The following is an 18,827-nucleotide window of genomic DNA, read 5'->3' on the forward strand; positions in this document are numbered from 1 at the left end:
CTTATAAAAACAGGAAAAGGATGGAGGTCCGAGAGCTTCTGGGTTTGAGGAAGGTGCGGAGGAGCTAGGAGGGGGCACACCTGGAGAGCTCCATGCCCTTCCCCCACACTTTGCCCTGAGCATCTCTTCCATCCGGCTGTTCCTGAGCTGTATCCTTTTATGATAGACTGGCGATCTAGCAAATACAGTGTTTCTTTGAATTCTGTGAGTTACTCTAGCAGATTAATCAAAACTGAGGTGGGGGTTGTGGGAACCTCTAAATCATAGCCGGTTAGTCAGAAGCACAGGTGACAACCTGGACTTGTGATTGGCATGCAGTCTTACGGGATCTGACTCTGTAATATCATAATTGAGTTAAATTATAGGACACCTGGAGTTCCCCTTGTGGCTCAGTGGTTAACGAATTCGACTAGGAGCCATGAGGCTGTGGGTTCTATCCCTGGCCTCGCTCAGTGGGTTAAGGATCCAGCGTTGCCATGAGCTGTGCTGTAGGTCACAGATGGGGCTTGGATCCTGTGTTGCTGTGGCTGTGGCATAGGCCGGCGGCGACAGCTCAGATTCGACCCCTAGCCTGGGAACCTCCATATGCTGCAGGTGTGCCCTAAAAAAGACAAAAAAAAAAAAATTATAGGACACCCAGTTGGTGTCACAAATTTTATTGAACCCAGGTTGGGCTGCTCACTGTTCTTAAGCTAGTAATTCGAGAGGCAATTGTCAGTAGGAAAGAAAGTTGCCTTAATCAGAAAAGTTGGCAATCTGGGGAGAAGGTAGACTCGTTTCCAAAGAGGCTGTTCTGCCCTGACAGTTTTTAAAGGGAAAAATGGGGAAGGGAAGAATGCCAGTGACTCAGGAAGGCAGGAGGGTGGGCTCTGCCTCCTTTTCATTCAGATGTTGCCTTGCCCCAGTGATCTACCTGCAGGATTCTTTCCAGTGGGCCGCTGGGGGTAGAGAGCCAGTCTTACTTATTTTTGCCTAGGAAAAGAATCAACAGGTTAGACAAGGCATGGTGTGTATTCAGGAGAACAAAAGTCAGGCGTTAGTTTCAATTGCTCATTGTGAACTCCTTCCTCTGATTAGGTTCTTTAATGTTAGAGGGACAGAGATGGGCAAACAGACAAGGGCAAAAGAGCTGCTTTCTACAAAATCCTGAGGAATAAATTTGTGAATGAGTTTGAGATGATCAAGAAATCATTGAAGCATAAAGTTCTGAGCCAAGTATTTGTTTAACTATAGACTAAGATTATGTAACGGTGAAAAGATTACAGGATAGTATTTAAATATCAGGCTTTCTCATTCAATAAACTGTGTAACGGCTGACAAAGAGGGGTTGAATGAGGGAGAGAATTTATAGAAATTAACACAAGATTGCTGATAGCTGCATAGTGATAAACTGGGGGAAATGTCTGCAGGTTCCATTAGATCCTGAGAGGAAGAAAAGTAAAAAGCAGTGAACTATTTATACAAAAAGCTGTGTCACAGATGAGTGTTGTCAAAAAAGACAACAGGCTCAAAATGGAGTCACTTTTGCTAAACCCGATGTCATGAAACTCAGTTACAGTTTCAGCTTCTCCCAGGAGCGGAGTCTTACGCCAGTGAATCTGGAATTACCTGGTCAGCCCCGAGGAGATGATCTGAGGGACCCCTGTCACCCGCTAAAGGAAGGCCACAAACTCTCCATTGTTTGTGGTGTAACATCCTGGTCCTGTCCCTTTCTGTCTTAGAAAAGTCCTTCATTTTGTACAAGTCCTCGAAGCTCCTTTTTATTTGCTAGATGAGATACTGCCTGATTCATGCATCATTAAAGCCAACAGGATCTTTAATATGTGCTCAGTCGAATTTTTTTTTTTTTTTTAACAGTATTGGTGGCAGCAGTGGGATCTGGAGGTGATTTCTGACTGCTTTGGGGACAAAGAGAAATACAGGTATGGCACCTGAGACCACTTTGCGTTTTCTATCCTTCTCACCATTACAAGGGCAAGTTCCTCTTAGTTCTGAGTCCACTCTCTTTGCACAGAGCTCCAGACTGATTGGCTTTCCAGTAGAGGCCAGGCCTGCTTGAGCCAGCAGACACGTCCACCTGGAACCCCAGTTCCTAGCCCTTGGTTATTCCACAGCTGCTGAAACTGACAGCACCTATGGCTTGACCCTGGCCAGAAACCAGACTGGTACTCGAACTCAGCCTAAACTCCGGTTGGGGCTTGAAGCCATGGTTTTTCAGTCACCTGGTGTTTGGACTTACTGAGGTCCAGGTTCTTTGTGCCTCAGCACAGAAGGAATTCAGCGAGAGACAAAGTGATAGACAAGAGATAGATTTATTAAGACAGGACGCTTGTAGGAGAGGCAAGCAAGCAGGCAAGGAGGCTCTGCCATGAGGATTTAGTTTTATAATCCAAGGGGAGTAGGGGGTGGGAAAAGACTGCCTATTCCTTTTCCTTGGAGTGGTAGCTCCTCCTTGGTACCTGGTCAGAGAGTAGTAAGAGAGTATTTGACCCTATAAGGTCAAACTAGGACTGTCATGGCACTTATTCAAATCAGCAGAAGGGTGGTCCTTAAACTCCTGCCCTTGGTCTGAACAGGAATGCAGGACTCAGTCCATCCCCCATCCAGCGACTCAAGGCATATCTAGCACTTCCACTCGTTAAGCACGCCTGCCTCCTTCTGATGGTCCTCTTGAGCAGCCATGAACTTACAGTGGTCTCCCAAAGTTCCCTAGGCTTCCCTCTCTATCTGTGGTCCCTTGTTGGGACTTCTGCAGTGACCACTGTGGCCATCCTACTCCGTCCCTGTCACTCCCATTCTTCGATGTCTGAGTGTTCCATGTCAGGAACGCCGGGTGTGCACCAAAGGTCCCTTTTTTGGGGCCAGCCTGCACTGGCATCTCTGGTTACGCTGGTGTCCACAGTCCTGTTTCGTGGTTACTGTTGGTTTCTGTTAATGTGCACATGAGGTAAGGGCAGTTGCTAATGGGACTCTTGGAAGCCCAAAAGCCACAAAGTTAGCAGGCATGGATTAAGCACTTAAATCTATTACCGTAATCTCCACCAAAGTCTAAGACGCCTGTGTTACATAATTTGGCCACAGAATGAGTTGGGTTGACATGAGGTCACTGGCCAATCTCATCAACATTTTGGTTCAATGAGGTACACTGTAAAACCCCACAGAATCCCCAACTCATTGGCCAATCCTTCTTAGGTATTAGTTTGACTCCAAGAGACCTAAGTCTTAACTAATCAAATGGAATTCTTAAGTTCCAAAGAGCTGAGCACACTGGAGTTCCTGTTGTGGCTCAGGGGGTTAAGAACCTGATATAGTGTCCTTGAGGATGCAGGTTTGATCCCTGGCCTCCATCATTGGGTTAGGGATCCAGCATTGTCACAAGCTGTGGCACAGGCTGCAGATGTGGCTTGGATTTGGTGTTGCTGTGGCTGTGGTATAGACCTCAGCTGCAGCTCCGATTTGATCCCTAGCCTGGCAACTTCCATATTCTGTAGGTGCAGCCCTAAAAAGAAGAAGAAAAAGAAGAAGAAGAAGAGTAACAGGCCATTTGAAACAGCAGAGTCTAGGAGTTCCTGATGTGGCTGAGTGGTTTAAGAATCTGATGTTGCCACAGCTGTGGTATAGGTTGAAGCTGTGGCTCGGATTCAGCCCCTGGCCAAGGAACTTCCAAATGCCAAGGGTGCAGCCATGAAAGAAAAGAAAAGAAAAGAAAGAGTAGACCAGGCCCCCAAACAACAAATCCAATCATAAATAATGCAATGGCTAACATTTGTAAAGAAGACGGAAGAGTCATGAATGCCTACACATTCCATACCAGAATAATAACTTTCATAAAGCAGAAACTCTAGGAGAAAAAGAGCACAGTATGGGGAGTTCCCATTGTGGCTCAGCAGAAACGAACCTACGAGTATTCGCGAGGATGCCGATTTGCTCCCTGGCCTCGCTCAGTGGGTTAAGGATCTGGCATTGCTGTGAGCTGTGGTATAGGTTGCAGGCGAGGCTCAGATCCCACATTGCTGTGGCTCTGGCGTAGGCCAGCAGCTGTAGCTCTGTTTCAACTTCTAGCCCGGGAACTTCCATATGCTACGTGTGTGGTCCTAAAAAGCAAAAATAATAAAATAAATTAAAATACTTAAGACAGAATGAATAGATGCTGCCTTAAATACAATTTGTATAACTCAGATCAGAAGACAGCTTCCTGTTTCCTGAGGGAAACTTAGAAGCATTTCCACCAAAAAAAAGTGAAGATGGGAGTTACCACTGTGGATCAGTGGGCTAAGAATCTGACTAGTATCCATGAGGATGCAGGTTCGATCCCTGGCCTCACTCAGTGGGTTAAGGATCCGGTGTTGCTGTGAGCTGTGGCGTAGGTTGCAGATGTGGCTTGGATCCTGCATGGCTGTGGTTGTGGTCTAGGCCGGCGCCTACAGCTCCGATTAGACCCCCTAGCCTGGGAACCTCCATATGCCGCAGGTGTGGCAGTAAAAAGGAAAAAAAAAAGAGTCAAAGACCATCATTGCTGTTTCATGTGGTATTGAAGGCACGAAAGCAATGCAGTTAGAAGCTGGTTTCCAAGTGATGTCCTGTACATCTGCAAAAGTGAATGAAGTGATGGAAACAGACTAGAATCCAGGCTCTTGTCTTTTCAGACCAACACTCTCTTCAGACCTTGGCCGGCATCAGACAGGATACCACGAGAAAAAGTCATCCTAGGTCAACAACCTGATGAACGTAGATGCAAGTCTCAACAAAATACTGGCAAGCTTAATTCAACAATGTATTTAAGGCTCACACACCAAGATCAAGCAGGATGGATGCTAGGGATGCAAGGATGGCTCAGTAGCTGCAAGTTGGTCAGTGTGAGACATCCCGTGAACAAAAGGGAGGATACAAATAGTATAATCATCTCAATAGACGCAGAAGAATCTTTTGGTAAAATTCAACATCCATTTATGATAAAAACTCTCCACAAAGTGGGTATAGAGGGAACATATCTCCTAATAATTAAGGCCATATATGACAAACCCATAGCTAATACCATACTCAGTGGGGAAAAGCTGAAGGTTTTCCCTCTAAGATCAAGAACAAGACAAGGATGCCCACGCTTGCCACTTTCATCCAACGTAATATTAGAAGCCTTAGCCACAGACATTAGGTAAGAAAAGAGATAAAGTTAATCCAAATTGGAAAGGAAGAAATAAAACTGTCGCTGTCTGCAGATGAGTGATACCACAAATAGAAAATACGAAATGCCATCAGAAACTGTTAGAACTGATAAAGGAGCTTCCTTGCTAGTAAGGAGCATCGTCATTGCCACATTCATTAGCTTTTACCGAGGACTTCCTACCTGCCGGGCTCTGTGCACAGCTCGCGTATTTCTCATCTTTAGCTCCTCAAAACTGCTTTTGCTGATGGTGTAGATGAGGAAACCCAGAGGTTAAATCTCTCATCCCCATGATGCGGCCTGGGGGACTGTGTGACAGAGCCAAGATTCATATCTCGGTCTCTGTGACTCCAGAGTCGCATCCTAGCCACCCTGTGACATGCCTCTTACCAGACCCTGGGTTGGATCTGAAGCCAGAGCAATATCTAAGAAGTCAGGCCAAATGCCAAGAGGCTTAATCCAGAGAGCTGCTGGGAGGGCATGACTCATGCACAGGCAGGTGTGCAATTCCTACTGTTCGCACCATTCAGTGGTTCCTCAAAGTTGAAACATTGCTTTGATGGGTTAGATCACGCCAGAGAGGTTGACCTTCTCTGGCGGGAGCCCCAGAAAACAGGGGCCGTGGACTGACAGCCACAGATGCTGTTGGAAAGTCACTGGAAGATGCCTGGGAGTGGCCCCCAGGGTGGGGAGCCAAGCTGGAGTCCAGAGTCAGGACTGGGGAACTTCAGGGTCATGGGAACTAGGGGCCTGGGAAAAGTGGGAGCACTTGGACATGACCCAGCCAGGAGCTGTGTCGGGCAGGCTCAGAGTCATACAGCCAGTGTCCACGCCTAATTTGGAAATGATCAAATTAGTACTAGCTTAATAAAGAAAATCTGGTAAAAGTGACCAAGCGGAAAGGAGAAAATAAACTCTCCCCAAGTGCCCATGGTCTGGGAAGGCTGTGTGTGGGGAGGTCCCAGACGGAACCCACCTGGGGTGCCCCGCTGCATCCCCTGCTGCTGCTGCCTGGGGCCCTGGGGACCTCACCCTGCAGCACACACACTCAGCTCTCAGTTCAGACGCTCTCTGACTGGGTCATCTCCGAAAAGGATGTCTTTTCTCTGCTCCACTTACCCCCTGTGTGCGAGGGTCATGATAAATCTGCCCGGTGGGTCTACCCTTTTATGATGCCCAGTCTCCCTACAGCTGCATGTCGTCTGGGCACCAGCCAGGCACCCGGGCTGCCCTCTCTTCTCATCCTCACCCCACATCCTTCCCTCAGGGAGCGAGTGCTCTGGCAGCAGATGTGACCCCAGGGCTGTAGACGGACACCCCCCACCCCCATGGGACACCCCAGCTCAGACAGGACCAGTGGAGTGTGGAGCCCCCGCTGGAGTCAGGGGCCTGCCCACCTTTCTGGTGAGTTCCCGAAGCTCCCTTTCTGTGGGGCCCTCAGGGCTAGTCCTGGGTGCCGGGAAATGTCTGGATGAGGTCATGGGTTGCTCTCCAGGAAATCGCACCTGCCCTTTCCGGTCCTCCGAGTCCTGCTTACTGCTCACAGGCTGCCCGGCGAAGCAGGAATGAGGAGCCCACTGCCGACCCCGAGCCGTCCCCGGCGGACGCTGCATGTGCAGACGGGGTGTGGGATGCCTCTCCTTCCACGGGCCCTGCTCCCAGCCTGCGGTCCTGGGGTGAGGGAGGGACGTTTCCCTTCTGCGGTGACTTTAACCCCTTGTGCCTCAGTCCCCTGAAGCAGAACCACTTCCTCCTTGCCCGCATCATCTGCCGGGGGACGAGGAGGCCGGAGTCAGACTGGGGGCGTCTGCAGCAAGGGGCGAACCCAGCTCTGCGCACACGGGCCACGAGACCACGGGAAGCTCGCCAGACGTCTCAGCCGTGAAGCGGGGGCTTCCTGAGGCCCCGCACAGGAGCACTGAGTCGGGAGTCTGGCGTTTGAGAGGGACTCGGGCTGAACCCTCTGAACTTCTAGGGGTCCCGGCCTGCTGAGGCTGACTGCCGGGAGGCTCTGGTCTGCGGGAGGCCAGAGCACGTGTCGGAGGAGAAAGGAGGTGGCCAGTCCACTGCCCCTTTGCCCGGGGAAAGGCTGGGGGGTCTCATCACTCCGCAAAAAGCCAGCGGCCACCGCACAGCCCTCTGCTTCTTCCTGCTTCGCTCTTGCTCTGACAGCCACGGACTTACCAGCCACGGGGACACGGGATGGAAAGTGCCACTCCATCCGCGTGGCAACACAGGCGCGGACGCTCTGAGGATGAGGACGCAGACCGTCTGGGCCGGGCGCCTCGCTGAGTCCCGGCCCCCGCCCACCGGACCGCATGTCTCCTGCGGCCCCAGGAGCCCATGCGGGTGATGGAGGTGAGTGCCCAGCGGCTCTCAGCTCGCGCCGCCTCGCTTCTGGGCTGCCCTCCTCCCGGGTCCCTTCTCAGCCGACTCCTGACCCCGGTGCTCCCCGCTCCTTGTCTCCTGCCCTCAGGCCCAGCCTGGCCAGCGCAGCCTCCTGCAGACCTGCCCCAGTGCTAATCCCCTCCCCTCCCCGCCCGGCCTCCCCTTTGCTGCAAATCAGGCGGCTTTCCAGCTGCATTGAGGTTCCTTCCGTCCCCATCAGCCATTGCCTAAGCAGGTCCTTCTGGAATTTTCATTCTAGGGTGACCTGTTCCAGTGTTTCAAGCCTGAGCAGGGCAGAGGGAGGGCCATGGGCAGCAGGCTAGATCCAGAAATGCAGGCTCCACCTGGAACTGGTCAGAAGGATGAAAAACCCCCTCACTGTCGGTCCTGGGGACCCCCCCGAGTGACGGCCCAGCCTCTGCACCGCTGCTGACACCCTTCAAAGGGCGACTTCTCTCGCTGCTGACACCCTTCAAAGGGCGACTTCTCAGTAAGCAGGACGCTGCTCTAACATCAGGGACAGAACTGCCGCTCCTCTGCCCTGGGCCTGCAGCTGGGTCAACTCCAGGCCCCGCCTAAGACCACAGGTCAGGACCGGGCAGCTCTTTCACTGGAGGCCCTTCTCGTAGCTCCTTCCGAGCCCCCGCTCAGCCTCCCGGAAGCGGGACCTTCCACCAGCTCGACTCCGCGGAGGCAGCGAACGGGGAGAATGCCGGGAACTGGATCCCCCAGGCTCCAGGGCGTCCCAGTCCCTCCGAGCACCTCCTGAATACCTCGTCTGGCCCCCGCAGCCAGGTGAGCCTGGAGTTGATTGTCTAAACTGGGGCACTTGGGGAGAAAGAGGTAACCACTGGTAGTTACGCTGGGGTAAGAGGTATAAACCCGGCCTTTTCCTGGGGCGCAGGGCAAGCATTCTGGGCCCAGAAAGATCACACAGACCTGCTCCTGCACTCAGGCCAAGTGCTGCGGCCGAAAGGCAGGCGGGAGGCTGGCTGGAGGAGTGATACGTGGGGAAAAGCAGAGTTCGCAGCCAGGGGGGGCTTGCAGGGCCGTGTGGAGGTTTGGCCACGGCGAGCACACGTGGGGAGCAGAGCTGAGAGCACTGGGCTGGGTTTCCCGGTTGATGGGGTGGGTAGTGGGGGGCCCAGTGTGTTTCTGGTGGGAAAATGAACGGGGTGCGGGGGGCGAGGGGCATGCCACGTGCCTGGGGAGGCATCAGTGACTTGGTGGATCCACGCAGGCGGAGGAGATGGTGGAGGAGGGCTGAGGTTGAGCCCTCCGACGTGGCAAGGGGGTCTTACAGGCTTAGGAGTTCAGATTTAATTCTGTAGGAATAGGGAATACTTTAATTAAAAAACAAAACGAAGCTGAAGAAAGAACAAGGATCAAGCTGCTTCACCGGTGGCTTCAGCTTCCTGGACTCAGTTTCTGCATCTGTACAAAGGTGCCTCACCACTGCTCAGGTTAAGAACCACCCAGCAGGGCTGGGAAACGCGCTGCAAAAATGCAAAAGCCCAGTGCAGCAGGCTCCTCACGCTCCGCCCGCAGTCCAAAGCCAAGTCCTCAGCAGGGCGTTGGCGCGGGGGCGGAGGCGGGGGGCAGAAATGGAACAGTTCAACAGAGCACACTCCCTCCCCGTGGGCAGCAGGAGTGAGGGGCGGGTGTGCACTGTGGGGGCCCACTTCTGCATCCCCAGCGTCTCCCACCGCGCTGGCCTAGCGGGGAGCAAGGCTGCTCTGGGAGATGGGGCACCGAGCTGCATATGAGGACCAGGTGGCCAGAAGACCAGGTGACCAGGCCCCGTACTCGTGCACTAGCCTCCCTGTTCCTACAACACTCCAGGCGGGGTCGTGCCTCAGGACCTTTGCACCTGCTCTTTCCCCACCAGTGAGGCGCCCACGTGGCTTGCCCTCTCCTTTCCCCAGGTTTTCTCCCACATGTCACTACGACAAGAGGCCTTTCTTCATCACCCTATTTTATGCTTCATCCCTTCTCATGTTTTTCTCCTAATCACAGCGACATGGACTCCCTGTCTTATTCTGCCTCTTCCACTAAGACACAAAGCCCCCGGAGGCAGGGATTCGTGTCTGCTGTCTTATCCACGGAACCCGGTGCCCAGTGGAGGGCAGCAGGCCATCCTACGTACTGACCGGATAAACAGCTCTCCTTTCTGTTTTGAGGATGGGGTATCCGCACAGACCTCGGGGTAGAGCCATGAAATCCACACCAGGGCTGCAATTTCACGTTCTTTTATTTGTGGCACAAACAGACGAACGGTGGAGGGTTGAACAGGGGCTGGCTGGACGCCCTCGCCGCCCGGGACGGTGAGGGCATTCATTAGACCGGGCAGGGTGGGCTCCACTCCACCGGACGCCAGGATCCGGCATCGCTGAGACACATTCTCACCATACCGGCTGCCTCATCGAGAAAGAAATTTTATTTCGTCACTTCCTCTTGACTTCTTTTAAAGAAGCATCTTCTACGGCTGTACTTGACAGATGCTACGATAAACACAGACGACTGAGGGCCGGGTGATACGGAAAGGCTGCTGTGTGACTCACAGGGGCCACCCACCTGCTGGGCAAAGAAAGAAGCCCCCACTGCGAATCAGCAGCACGATTCTGACCTCCAGGTGACACGCCACATCCCCGCTCGGCCCCGCGTAGGATTTCCAAGGCTCCCAGGGCGGCCTTGGGGCTGGGAGCTCAGCCCCGGTCAGGGAGGCCTGCTCTGTGTCACAGTCCACTGGGGAGCAGCTGTCCACGGGGACACCGGCTGTGGGCGCCAACACCCTTCTGAGCTCAGCCACCGCCCTGAACTCAGACCCGCCTGGCCATACATCTCGGGAGATTGTCGCTCTGGGCGGCCGTGCTGCTTTGCGATAGCCCAGCTCCTGATCTGCCATCCTCCGTGAGGTCCCCCCAGATGTCTGAAGAATCAGGAAACACGATTCGCCTCCCTCAGCAAAGTCGCCCTAGAAAAGGCCTCTTACGGGAGCATCGAGAAGCTTCTGATTGTTTCCCCTGATTTGCACATTTCCCTAGAATGCAAATGATTTTACACAACTAAACTGTCCTCACCATCCACGTGTGGTAAAAGTCTCAGAAGGTCCAATATCAGTCGAAGGCATGATTCTTTCCACTCTGTCCATCGATGCAAGTAAGCAGCGGGGCTCCAGCTTCTCTAGTCCCACCCACCGGCCAACAAGGGTGGAGTATTGGCAGCTTTATAAACATTCAGAGACAAAACACAGTTCCTTGGCACAAGCCACACGGGGCGGCTTCCTTGTCCTCTGAAGCATGACGTGGGGCTGAAAGTCCACGCGGTGAGTTTTGGCCTGGAGACGGGGAGCCCGCCAGGTCCCGATGCCCCTGCTGCAGGGCGCTGGGGAGTGGTGGCCGAGGGCGTTCTGGAGGGGGAGTTTCTGCCGCCGTCTCAGCTTGTCGCTGATTCACACAAGCAAGGGCACCTGCAATGAAGAAAGCACAGTGACACAGGGCCTGTGGTGAGCCACGGGCACAGATCCCCGGCGCTAAGGAGCTGGGTTCCAAGCCCCCCTTGAGATATTTCCTCTTCTGTCACCCTGGGGTTTGCGCTCCTACCTATAGCCCCGAGGAGAAAGCTCTCAGGGACACAAACATGCCTGCTCTCAGTGACCTGTAACTGCATTCAGGAAGGACGGGCTGGAACCCCCGAGGGGCTGGGACGTGTCTGCAGGTCCCTGTGCTTCTGCCGGAGCTGCCCTCCAGCCCCGCCGTCTCGGCGTCCGTGGGGCTCCTTCCCCTTCCGGGCCGGCCCCGCATGTGGGGTTTCCATGTCGGGAAGGCCCCTCCTGCTGGAAAAGGAGGGCGCCTTCTTCCAGAAGAGGCACTCAGCCCACCTCTCCGGAAAGGCATTCCCGCTGCCAGTCCCGGCAGGAAGAGGAGCCCCGCGAGGGGACTGGTGCCCAGCAGCCCCCTCGTGCTGCAGGTCACCGTCCCGCAGGCTGCCTCTCTCGCTCCAGGAGGGGGGCTCCGAGGCAGGCCCCACGGCATCCATCGTTGCCCCTCCCTGGGCGCAGGAGGTGCTGGGTGCCAGGCGACAGCTGGGGACACAAACGAGTGACTGCAGACCCACACCCTCCTGTCCCACTGGATTCAAAAGCTCACACCCTGCACCCTCCTAGCACCGTCCAACTAACCGCAGTTCTGCGATTGAAAAGCTTAAAGGAAATATTTCCGTGCCTCTAATGGCCAAGGTTAACAGCATTTGTAAGAAAAGACGGAGTGATGCGAGCTGTGCCAAGGCAACGCGGGTTCTCACCGTCGTTTACCGAGCTCGGCACGTTCTGAGAGGAGCAGTGCAGTGAGCTGGGCTCCTTGTCCCGCTTTCCACTCTGTCATCAAAGCGAAGATCCAAGGACCCGAGCGGAATTCTTTTCTTTCTTTTTTTGTTTTTTAGGGCCGCACCCGGGGCATATGGAGGTTCCCAGGCTAGGGGTCTAGTTGGAGCTACAGCTGCCGGCCTCCACCACAGCCACAGCATCGCCAGATCCAAGCCACGTCTGCGACCTACCCCACAGCTTACAGCAATGATGGATCCTTAATCCACTGAGTTAGGCCAGGAATCGAACCCGCAACCTCATGGTTCCTAGTGGGATTCATTTCCGCTGCACCATGATGGGAACTCCCTGAGCGGATTTCTTATAACGCCAACCACCGCCACCGCCACCGCCACAAATACTTCCTGTGCGCTTAGTATGAGGCAGGCGCCGTTTTGAGCCCTGCACAAGACGTGTCTCATTGAAACCGGAGCTCAACCAAATCACTGATGCATTATTGTCATTGTCGTCACTGTGGGTACCGTCTCCAAAGCACAGGTGGGGAAGCTGGGGTGTCAGAGGATGACTCAGGCCAGACCAAACACCACTGAGCAGCAATCCCCGGGGGGCTGGCCCGAGCAGCGATCACAGCCCCAGACCAGAACCTCGACCCCCGCAGCTCAACCCGCCAGTTCTTCCAAGGGCATGGCCCTGGCCTCCCAGCTCCATCAGGGGCCTCTTGGTGGCAGGGGCCTCCACGTCAGCTGAGAACTGAAGCAGGATGAGCAGCGGAGTTCGGGGCACAGAGGGAGGGACTGAACCTGCCGAGTTGGAGCCTTGGCACCTGCCCCATGGATGTTAAGGAGGGGGCTGAAGATTCAAATCCGTGGCGCAGGACAGCTTGGGATGGAGACAGGATTGGGGGTGGCATCCGGAGGATGAAGGGTCTGCCTGGGAGAGTGAGTAGATTTGAAAGAAAAGAGCTCTGCCTCCTGCGGTGAGTGCAGCCTCGGGTAAAGAGGAGGCCCTCGAAGGGGCCTGAGCATGCGTGGCTGGAGAGGCGGGAGGAACGCGTGCTGTGCCTGCAGAGACTCGGGCAGAGCGCGGGGACGAGGCTGCCCACGGGCTGCACACAGCGCCACAGGATCCAGGGAGCCCCAATGGTGGAACAGATAAGCTTCTTTGTGTTTTTTTTCTGGTGGCACCCACAGGCATGTAGAAGCTCCTGGGCCACGGATAGAACCCTCACCACAGTTGCAGCTATGCAGGATCCTTAACCCATCGTGCCACAAGGGAACTTCCAAGATAAGCTTATTTTTACAGAGCATGCTAGGTACATTTTAAATAATTGGTTCAGTGGTTTTTTTCTTTGAACCCTAGACACCTTTAGAGATGCAGTACTCTAACTTCAAAACAAGAGTTTAATTGTTAATTGAGAAAAGCACAATAAGTTTGCTACAGGATATCCAAGAATCAGGGGAAAGAGTGTGTGTGTTGGCTGTGTGTTGGGTGAGGAAATACAGATGGAGCCTATTAGCTGAAAAATGCAGCCCGCATTCTGGTTTTGTTTGTGTGTTTATTTTTGCAGGATCTCACTGCTTATCCACTCCACACAGGGAAGTTTGCATCTACTAACCCCAAACTCCCCGTCCCCCCCCGCCCCGACAACCACAAGTCTGTTCTCCATGTCCATGAGTTTGTCTCTTTTCTATAGATAGGTTCATTTGTGCCATGTATTAGATTCCAGATATGCTATATAAGTGATATCATATGGTGTTTGTCTTTCTCTTTCTGACTTACTTCGCTCAGTATGAGAATCCCTCTATGTTGCTGCAAATGGCATTATTTTGTTCTTTTTTACGGCGCAGTAGTATTCCATTGTGTATATGTACCACATCTTCTTAACCCAGTCATCTGTCAATGGACATTTAGGTGGTTTCCATGTCTTGCTATTGTAAATAGTGCTGCAATGAACATGAGAGTTCATGTATTTTATTGAATGAATGTTTTCTCCAGATACATGCCCAGGAGTGAGATTGCTGGGTCACATGGTAGTTTTATATTTAGTTTTCTGAGGTACCTCTATACTGTTTTCCATAGTGGTTGTACAAATTTACATTCCCACACACAGTGTGGGAGGGTTCCCTTTTCTCCACACCCCCTCTAGCATTTGTTATTTGTGGACATATTAATGATGGCTCTTCTGACTGGTGTGAGGTGGTACATCACTAGTTTTGATTTGCACGTCTCTCATAATCAGTGATGTTGGGCATTTTTTTCATGTGCTTGTTGGCCATCTGTACATCTTCCTTGGAAAATGTCTGTTCAGGTCTTCTGCCCATTTTTCCATTGGGTTTTTTGGTTGCTTTGCTCTTGAGTTGTATGAGTTATTTGTATATTTTAGAGATTAAGCCTTTGTCAGTTGCATCATTTGAAACTATTTTCTCTTATTCTATAGGTTGTCTTTTTTTTAAAATGCTTTCTTTTGCTGTGCAAAAGTTCATAAGTTTGATTAGCATGTTTTTATGTTTTAAGTTCTACATACAAGTGATAATATAGAGTATTTCTCTTTCTTTGTCTGACTTATTTCGCTGAGTGTTTGGTCCATCCATGCTGTTGACAGTAATGGCAGAATTTCGCTCTTTTTCATGGCTGTGGTAGCAGTCCAAGGTATATACACACCACATCTTCTTTGTCCACCATCTGTTGATGGACACTTAATTTTGCTTTCATATCTTGGCAATTGTAAATAATGCTGCTATAAACACTGAGGTGCGTGCGTGTAGCTTTTCGAATTAGTTTTAATTTTCTCCAAATATTTACCCAAGAGAGGAATGCTGAATCATACGGTAATTCCATGCTGTTTCCTGCAGCCGAAGCACCAATTCACTTTCCCACCAACAGTGTATAGACCCTCCACCTCCTCTTAATCCCTCCTGTCGTCCATCCTCACACCACCGGCACCGCATCGCGTAGATGAGCTTGTGTTCTCTAAAATTTTATAGAAATGGAACAGTCTGTTGTGAATTTTATTTTCAGTCTGGCTTCCTTCCCTCAGCATAATGATTTGGAAATTCATGTACACTGTCGCATGTCCATCCTTCTTCTTGCTGTATGGACACACTGACTTAGCATCTGGGCTGCGTGAGTTCCCGGGAGTACCCCCTCCTTCACTGATAAATGGGCTCATGGGACCTGCGTCACAGACGGGCCCAGTGCAGCTTGCGGGGCCCATCATGGCACTGTCACCGTCACCACTGCCACTTCACCGAGCATCCCAGCTCTCGGATGAGATGACAACTAAAATGGAGCTTTGGGAGCGGGGTGGTTGACGTCCCATAGACCTCGGTCACCTAACGCCTGGCACCCCAGGAGAAGCCTCTTTCAGAAGGCGCTTCCAAGTCGCAAAAGTAAATCTCCCAGGACACGAAAGGGTAAGTGGGTGTGTGGCCGACTGAGGCGGTTCCAGGGCAGGCAAGTGAAGCGAGGAGGGCTGGACAGCATGTGCTCTCCAGGAGCAGGCCTGCTCCAGACCCGCCTGGCAGCCTAAGCGTCACTGGTGCAGAAGCCCCGGGCTGGTGCGTGTTACCATCCACGGCCGACTGAGGACCGCAAAACCACGCTCATCACCACTGACAGCAAGGTGACGGCTGAATCCAGATGTTGACAGCTCTCAGTAAACGAAGGAAATATTTAGGAAGGAACCAGAAAACTCCAAAACTCTGGCATCAAGAAGGATAGCATTAAAAAGCTCTGGCTTGGACAATTCAATATCCGAGAGTTTGGTGAGAAAACTGGCTACGAGGTAGCATAAACCACGCTGACGGCCGTTGTGTCAACCCAAGCTCAAGCCACGCTGGTAGTGATGGCTCTTTAGGTTGTGACAAGGGGCTGTGCTGCCGTCCAGTGCAGGCTTACATGGCCAGTGGGACCAAATCAAGGTGAGCAAGGAGGGCAGAAGCACCCCCCAGGGAGGAGGGTGCGGCAGGGCACCGCTTGGGAGGAAAGCCTGAAGGTTTCCAGCTTCCTGAAAGATTCCTTCTTATTTTGGTTGGACATGAAGAAAATCAAAGAAAGGACAAAGCTTGCAGTTTGAGGCCAAGCCAGAAAGCTGTACAAATATCCAAGTTTCATGTTGCTTCCTTGCCTGCCAAGGAAAATGATGTTTCTAGGGAAAAAGGTAAAATGAACAGCGGTGACAGAGAGCTGGTGTCCAGGGATTAGGTTCACTATTTCAGTTCCAGCCTGGACAGATCAGTTCCCAGGGCGCCAATCAACTCCTAAGGGAGCCGGCCAGCAGCTGCCGGCCAGCTGTGCACAGTGGGAGCTGGACCACTGGCTGAAGACGGAGGTGCCTGGAACTCATTTTCCAGAGGAAAAGAAGGGGGTTCCTTCCAGCTTAAAGTGATTCTTGGCAAGTTTATGACGATTTTGAAATAAGTGAGTCCTGAGCACGCAGACTCCAAGTTGCACTCGGCCGCAGTCTGGAGAGCCAGGCGGTCCAGTGGCAAAGGGTGCAGGCCCTTCGCCTCCTCCCACAAGTTACTGGGCACCCACTCTGTGCCGGGAGCTGTCCAGGGTTCTGGGACCTCCTGGCGCTCACGGTGTGGTGGTGGGGGGTGAGCTCAACACGGAGGTTATATGGACGGTTACAGAACTGAGGCTGTGATGCGACCATGATGGGAAATGAAGTGACGCTGTGACAGGGCCCCTCCCGCAGCCTGGGGACAGGGAGAGACCCCCTGGGGATGGGGAGAGACCCCCGGGGCTTGAGATTAAGAAGGCACATGCACGATGACTGGGATTAGCTGGTAAAACACGGGGAACAGCCTTCTGGGAATGGGGAACAGCCTCAGCACACCTCACCACAGCAAGTGACCTCTTGACAGTCATCCCTGGGTTGCCCTTCCAGGTCACCTGGAATTCCAGCAAAGGGCAGGATGGCCACAGGGCAGCAAAGACAGAAGTGACCTGTTTGTCTCTCCAGATATTCCATTAAAGGTCTATATGAACACTGCTGAGCCCAGCATGAGCATGGGACAGGGCTGCTGCTGATGGCTTTCCCGTCTCAGTCCCTGGTCACAGACCTGGGCTTCTCTTGCCACCAGCAAAGAGGCTCAGGCTTAGGAGGACGGGCGTTCGCTGCAGCTGCTCTTCTATCCTGGCTCGGGGCCTCCTGGGAGTTGATGGTGATAGTGTCACATGTCTAATCACGTCGCATGGGCTCTGCCACCAAGGCCAAGCGCCAGGACACGTGTGTGGTCTGAGCCAGTTCATTTCCGCAGTGGGAAAAAACGCATCTGGGAGGGCCCGGCAGCTCAGGGACCCTGGGGCTTAATGAGGCTTCTCCCAGGGCAGGCCGCCCGCCAGGCTGATCCCGAGTCTGGCTGGGCAGCGGCGGTGACCTAGTTAAAGCCTGGGACAAGTCACGTCTGCGCCCCCCTTTCCCATCTGTGGCATGGAAGCTGCAGCCTTTAAGTCCAGGAGGGTGGCGGCGGAGATGCCCACTCTGTGCCTTCCTTGGGGGAAACTGAGGTCACGCAGGGAAAGATCCTGGGTTTGCCAGGTCTCCAGCTCTGTGAGTCGCCCCCAGGCCAAGGACAGGCCTACACCCCCTCTTTTCTCCTTCTGGCTCAGAGTCCCTGGGGACAGACAATGCCTCATTCATTTTTTCTTCAAGAGCAGCTACTAACGTCCCTGGACCCTGGTTCTCAGAAAACACTTGAGGAATGAACGGCTGGACAGTGGATGTTTTAACTATAAACTCGGACTAAAAGGGCACTCGCATTTAATCCATTCCAGGCCCTCTGAAATCACGCATGTAAAACAGACTGACTGCGGCTGTCAGCTGCACAGAGTTGCACCAGTACTGTGAGCACAGGCGGATTGGAAGGCAGAAGCCCCTGCCCGTCTAAGCCCCGCATTCAGGTGGGGCAGGTGATGCCCACTGCGGAAGGAGCAGCCGACGGAGCAGAGCCGCGGCCGCCGTCACCTGGGCCTGGAGGGAAGACACGGCGCGGGCAACGCCCTGCTGACCACAAACCCAGAGGCAGGAGATTGAATTCCCGCAGTGGAGGATGGCAAGTGGACTTGTGATCGCCTTGAAAAATGGCAAACTCACTTTTAAGGTGATTCCTCCTACATCCAATGAACCCCCCTTTGTTTTTTATCATAAGCAGCATCGTCACCAAATGCAAAATGCACGTTAAAGGCAGGGGGAGTCGCTGCGCTCATTTCAGCAGCGAGGGTCTGGCTTCCTGGAGAGCCCACCCAGGATGGCTGGGTGCCCTGCTTGTCCCGGAGGAAGGGACCAGGGGGACCCACGCACTTCAGCCCCTCACAGCACCCAGGAATGCCCGGAACAGCCCTCAGATGCAGGACGTCCTCCTGGCAGCACACGTGGCAGACCCCCACTGAACGCCCAGTGTGGACAGGGGAGCCCCTGCTGGTCCTGAGTGAGGATGGACCACGCAACCCGCGCTGGACTCTGGAGCCTACATTTACCGCAACTTTCAAAGCCCAAAAGGTGAAAGAAAGCTAAAGCGGCAAAGCTCAAGTGATTTGAGGTGTAAGTGCCGTCACACACACGGGGGCATTTGCTGCAAAGTCACCGAAGCCTCCACGGCCCATGCCCTGCAGACAAGTGCCACCTAACCCGGCTTTGCAGAAGAAGACACAGTGGGCCCTTGCTGCCTGAACCGTACGTGGTCCCTGGTGCCACAGGTCTGCTCCGCACCCAGAGGGAGGGCAAGCTACCAGAAAACGGGGTCAGGTGCCTCCAGGAGGATAGTCACTGGTTCCTGGGGAGGCCGGCTCTCCCTGCCACACCTGGGTGTCCCTGATGGAGGCTGACCTGGGGCTGCTGGGCAGGTGGACCGTCCAGGTCCTGGCTTCCTTTGTCACATGTCCTTCAGCAGCTTCTATGGGATCCTGAGACACAGAGGGCAAGCGGAGAGGGGTCTGGTCGGTGTGCAGAGC

General features: G+C 53.4%; 1 protein-coding gene across 1 annotated transcript in view; it reads right to left on the minus strand.

The window, feature by feature from the left end:
- COBL (cordon-bleu WH2 repeat protein) overlaps positions 9,783 to 18,827 on the minus strand; it is a 204,729-nt gene continuing 195,684 nt past the window's right edge. The window contains 1 exon segment of the mRNA XM_021063931.1: positions 9,783 to 11,018. Coding sequence (XP_020919590.1) covers positions 11,001 to 11,018 — 18 coding nt within the window. The 3' untranslated portion in view covers positions 9,783 to 11,000.

The sequence above is a fragment of the Sus scrofa genome, chromosome 9 (genome assembly GCF_000003025.6).
Source record: "Sus scrofa isolate TJ Tabasco breed Duroc chromosome 9, Sscrofa11.1, whole genome shotgun sequence".
NCBI classification, from domain to species: domain Eukaryota; kingdom Metazoa; phylum Chordata; class Mammalia; order Artiodactyla; family Suidae; genus Sus; species Sus scrofa.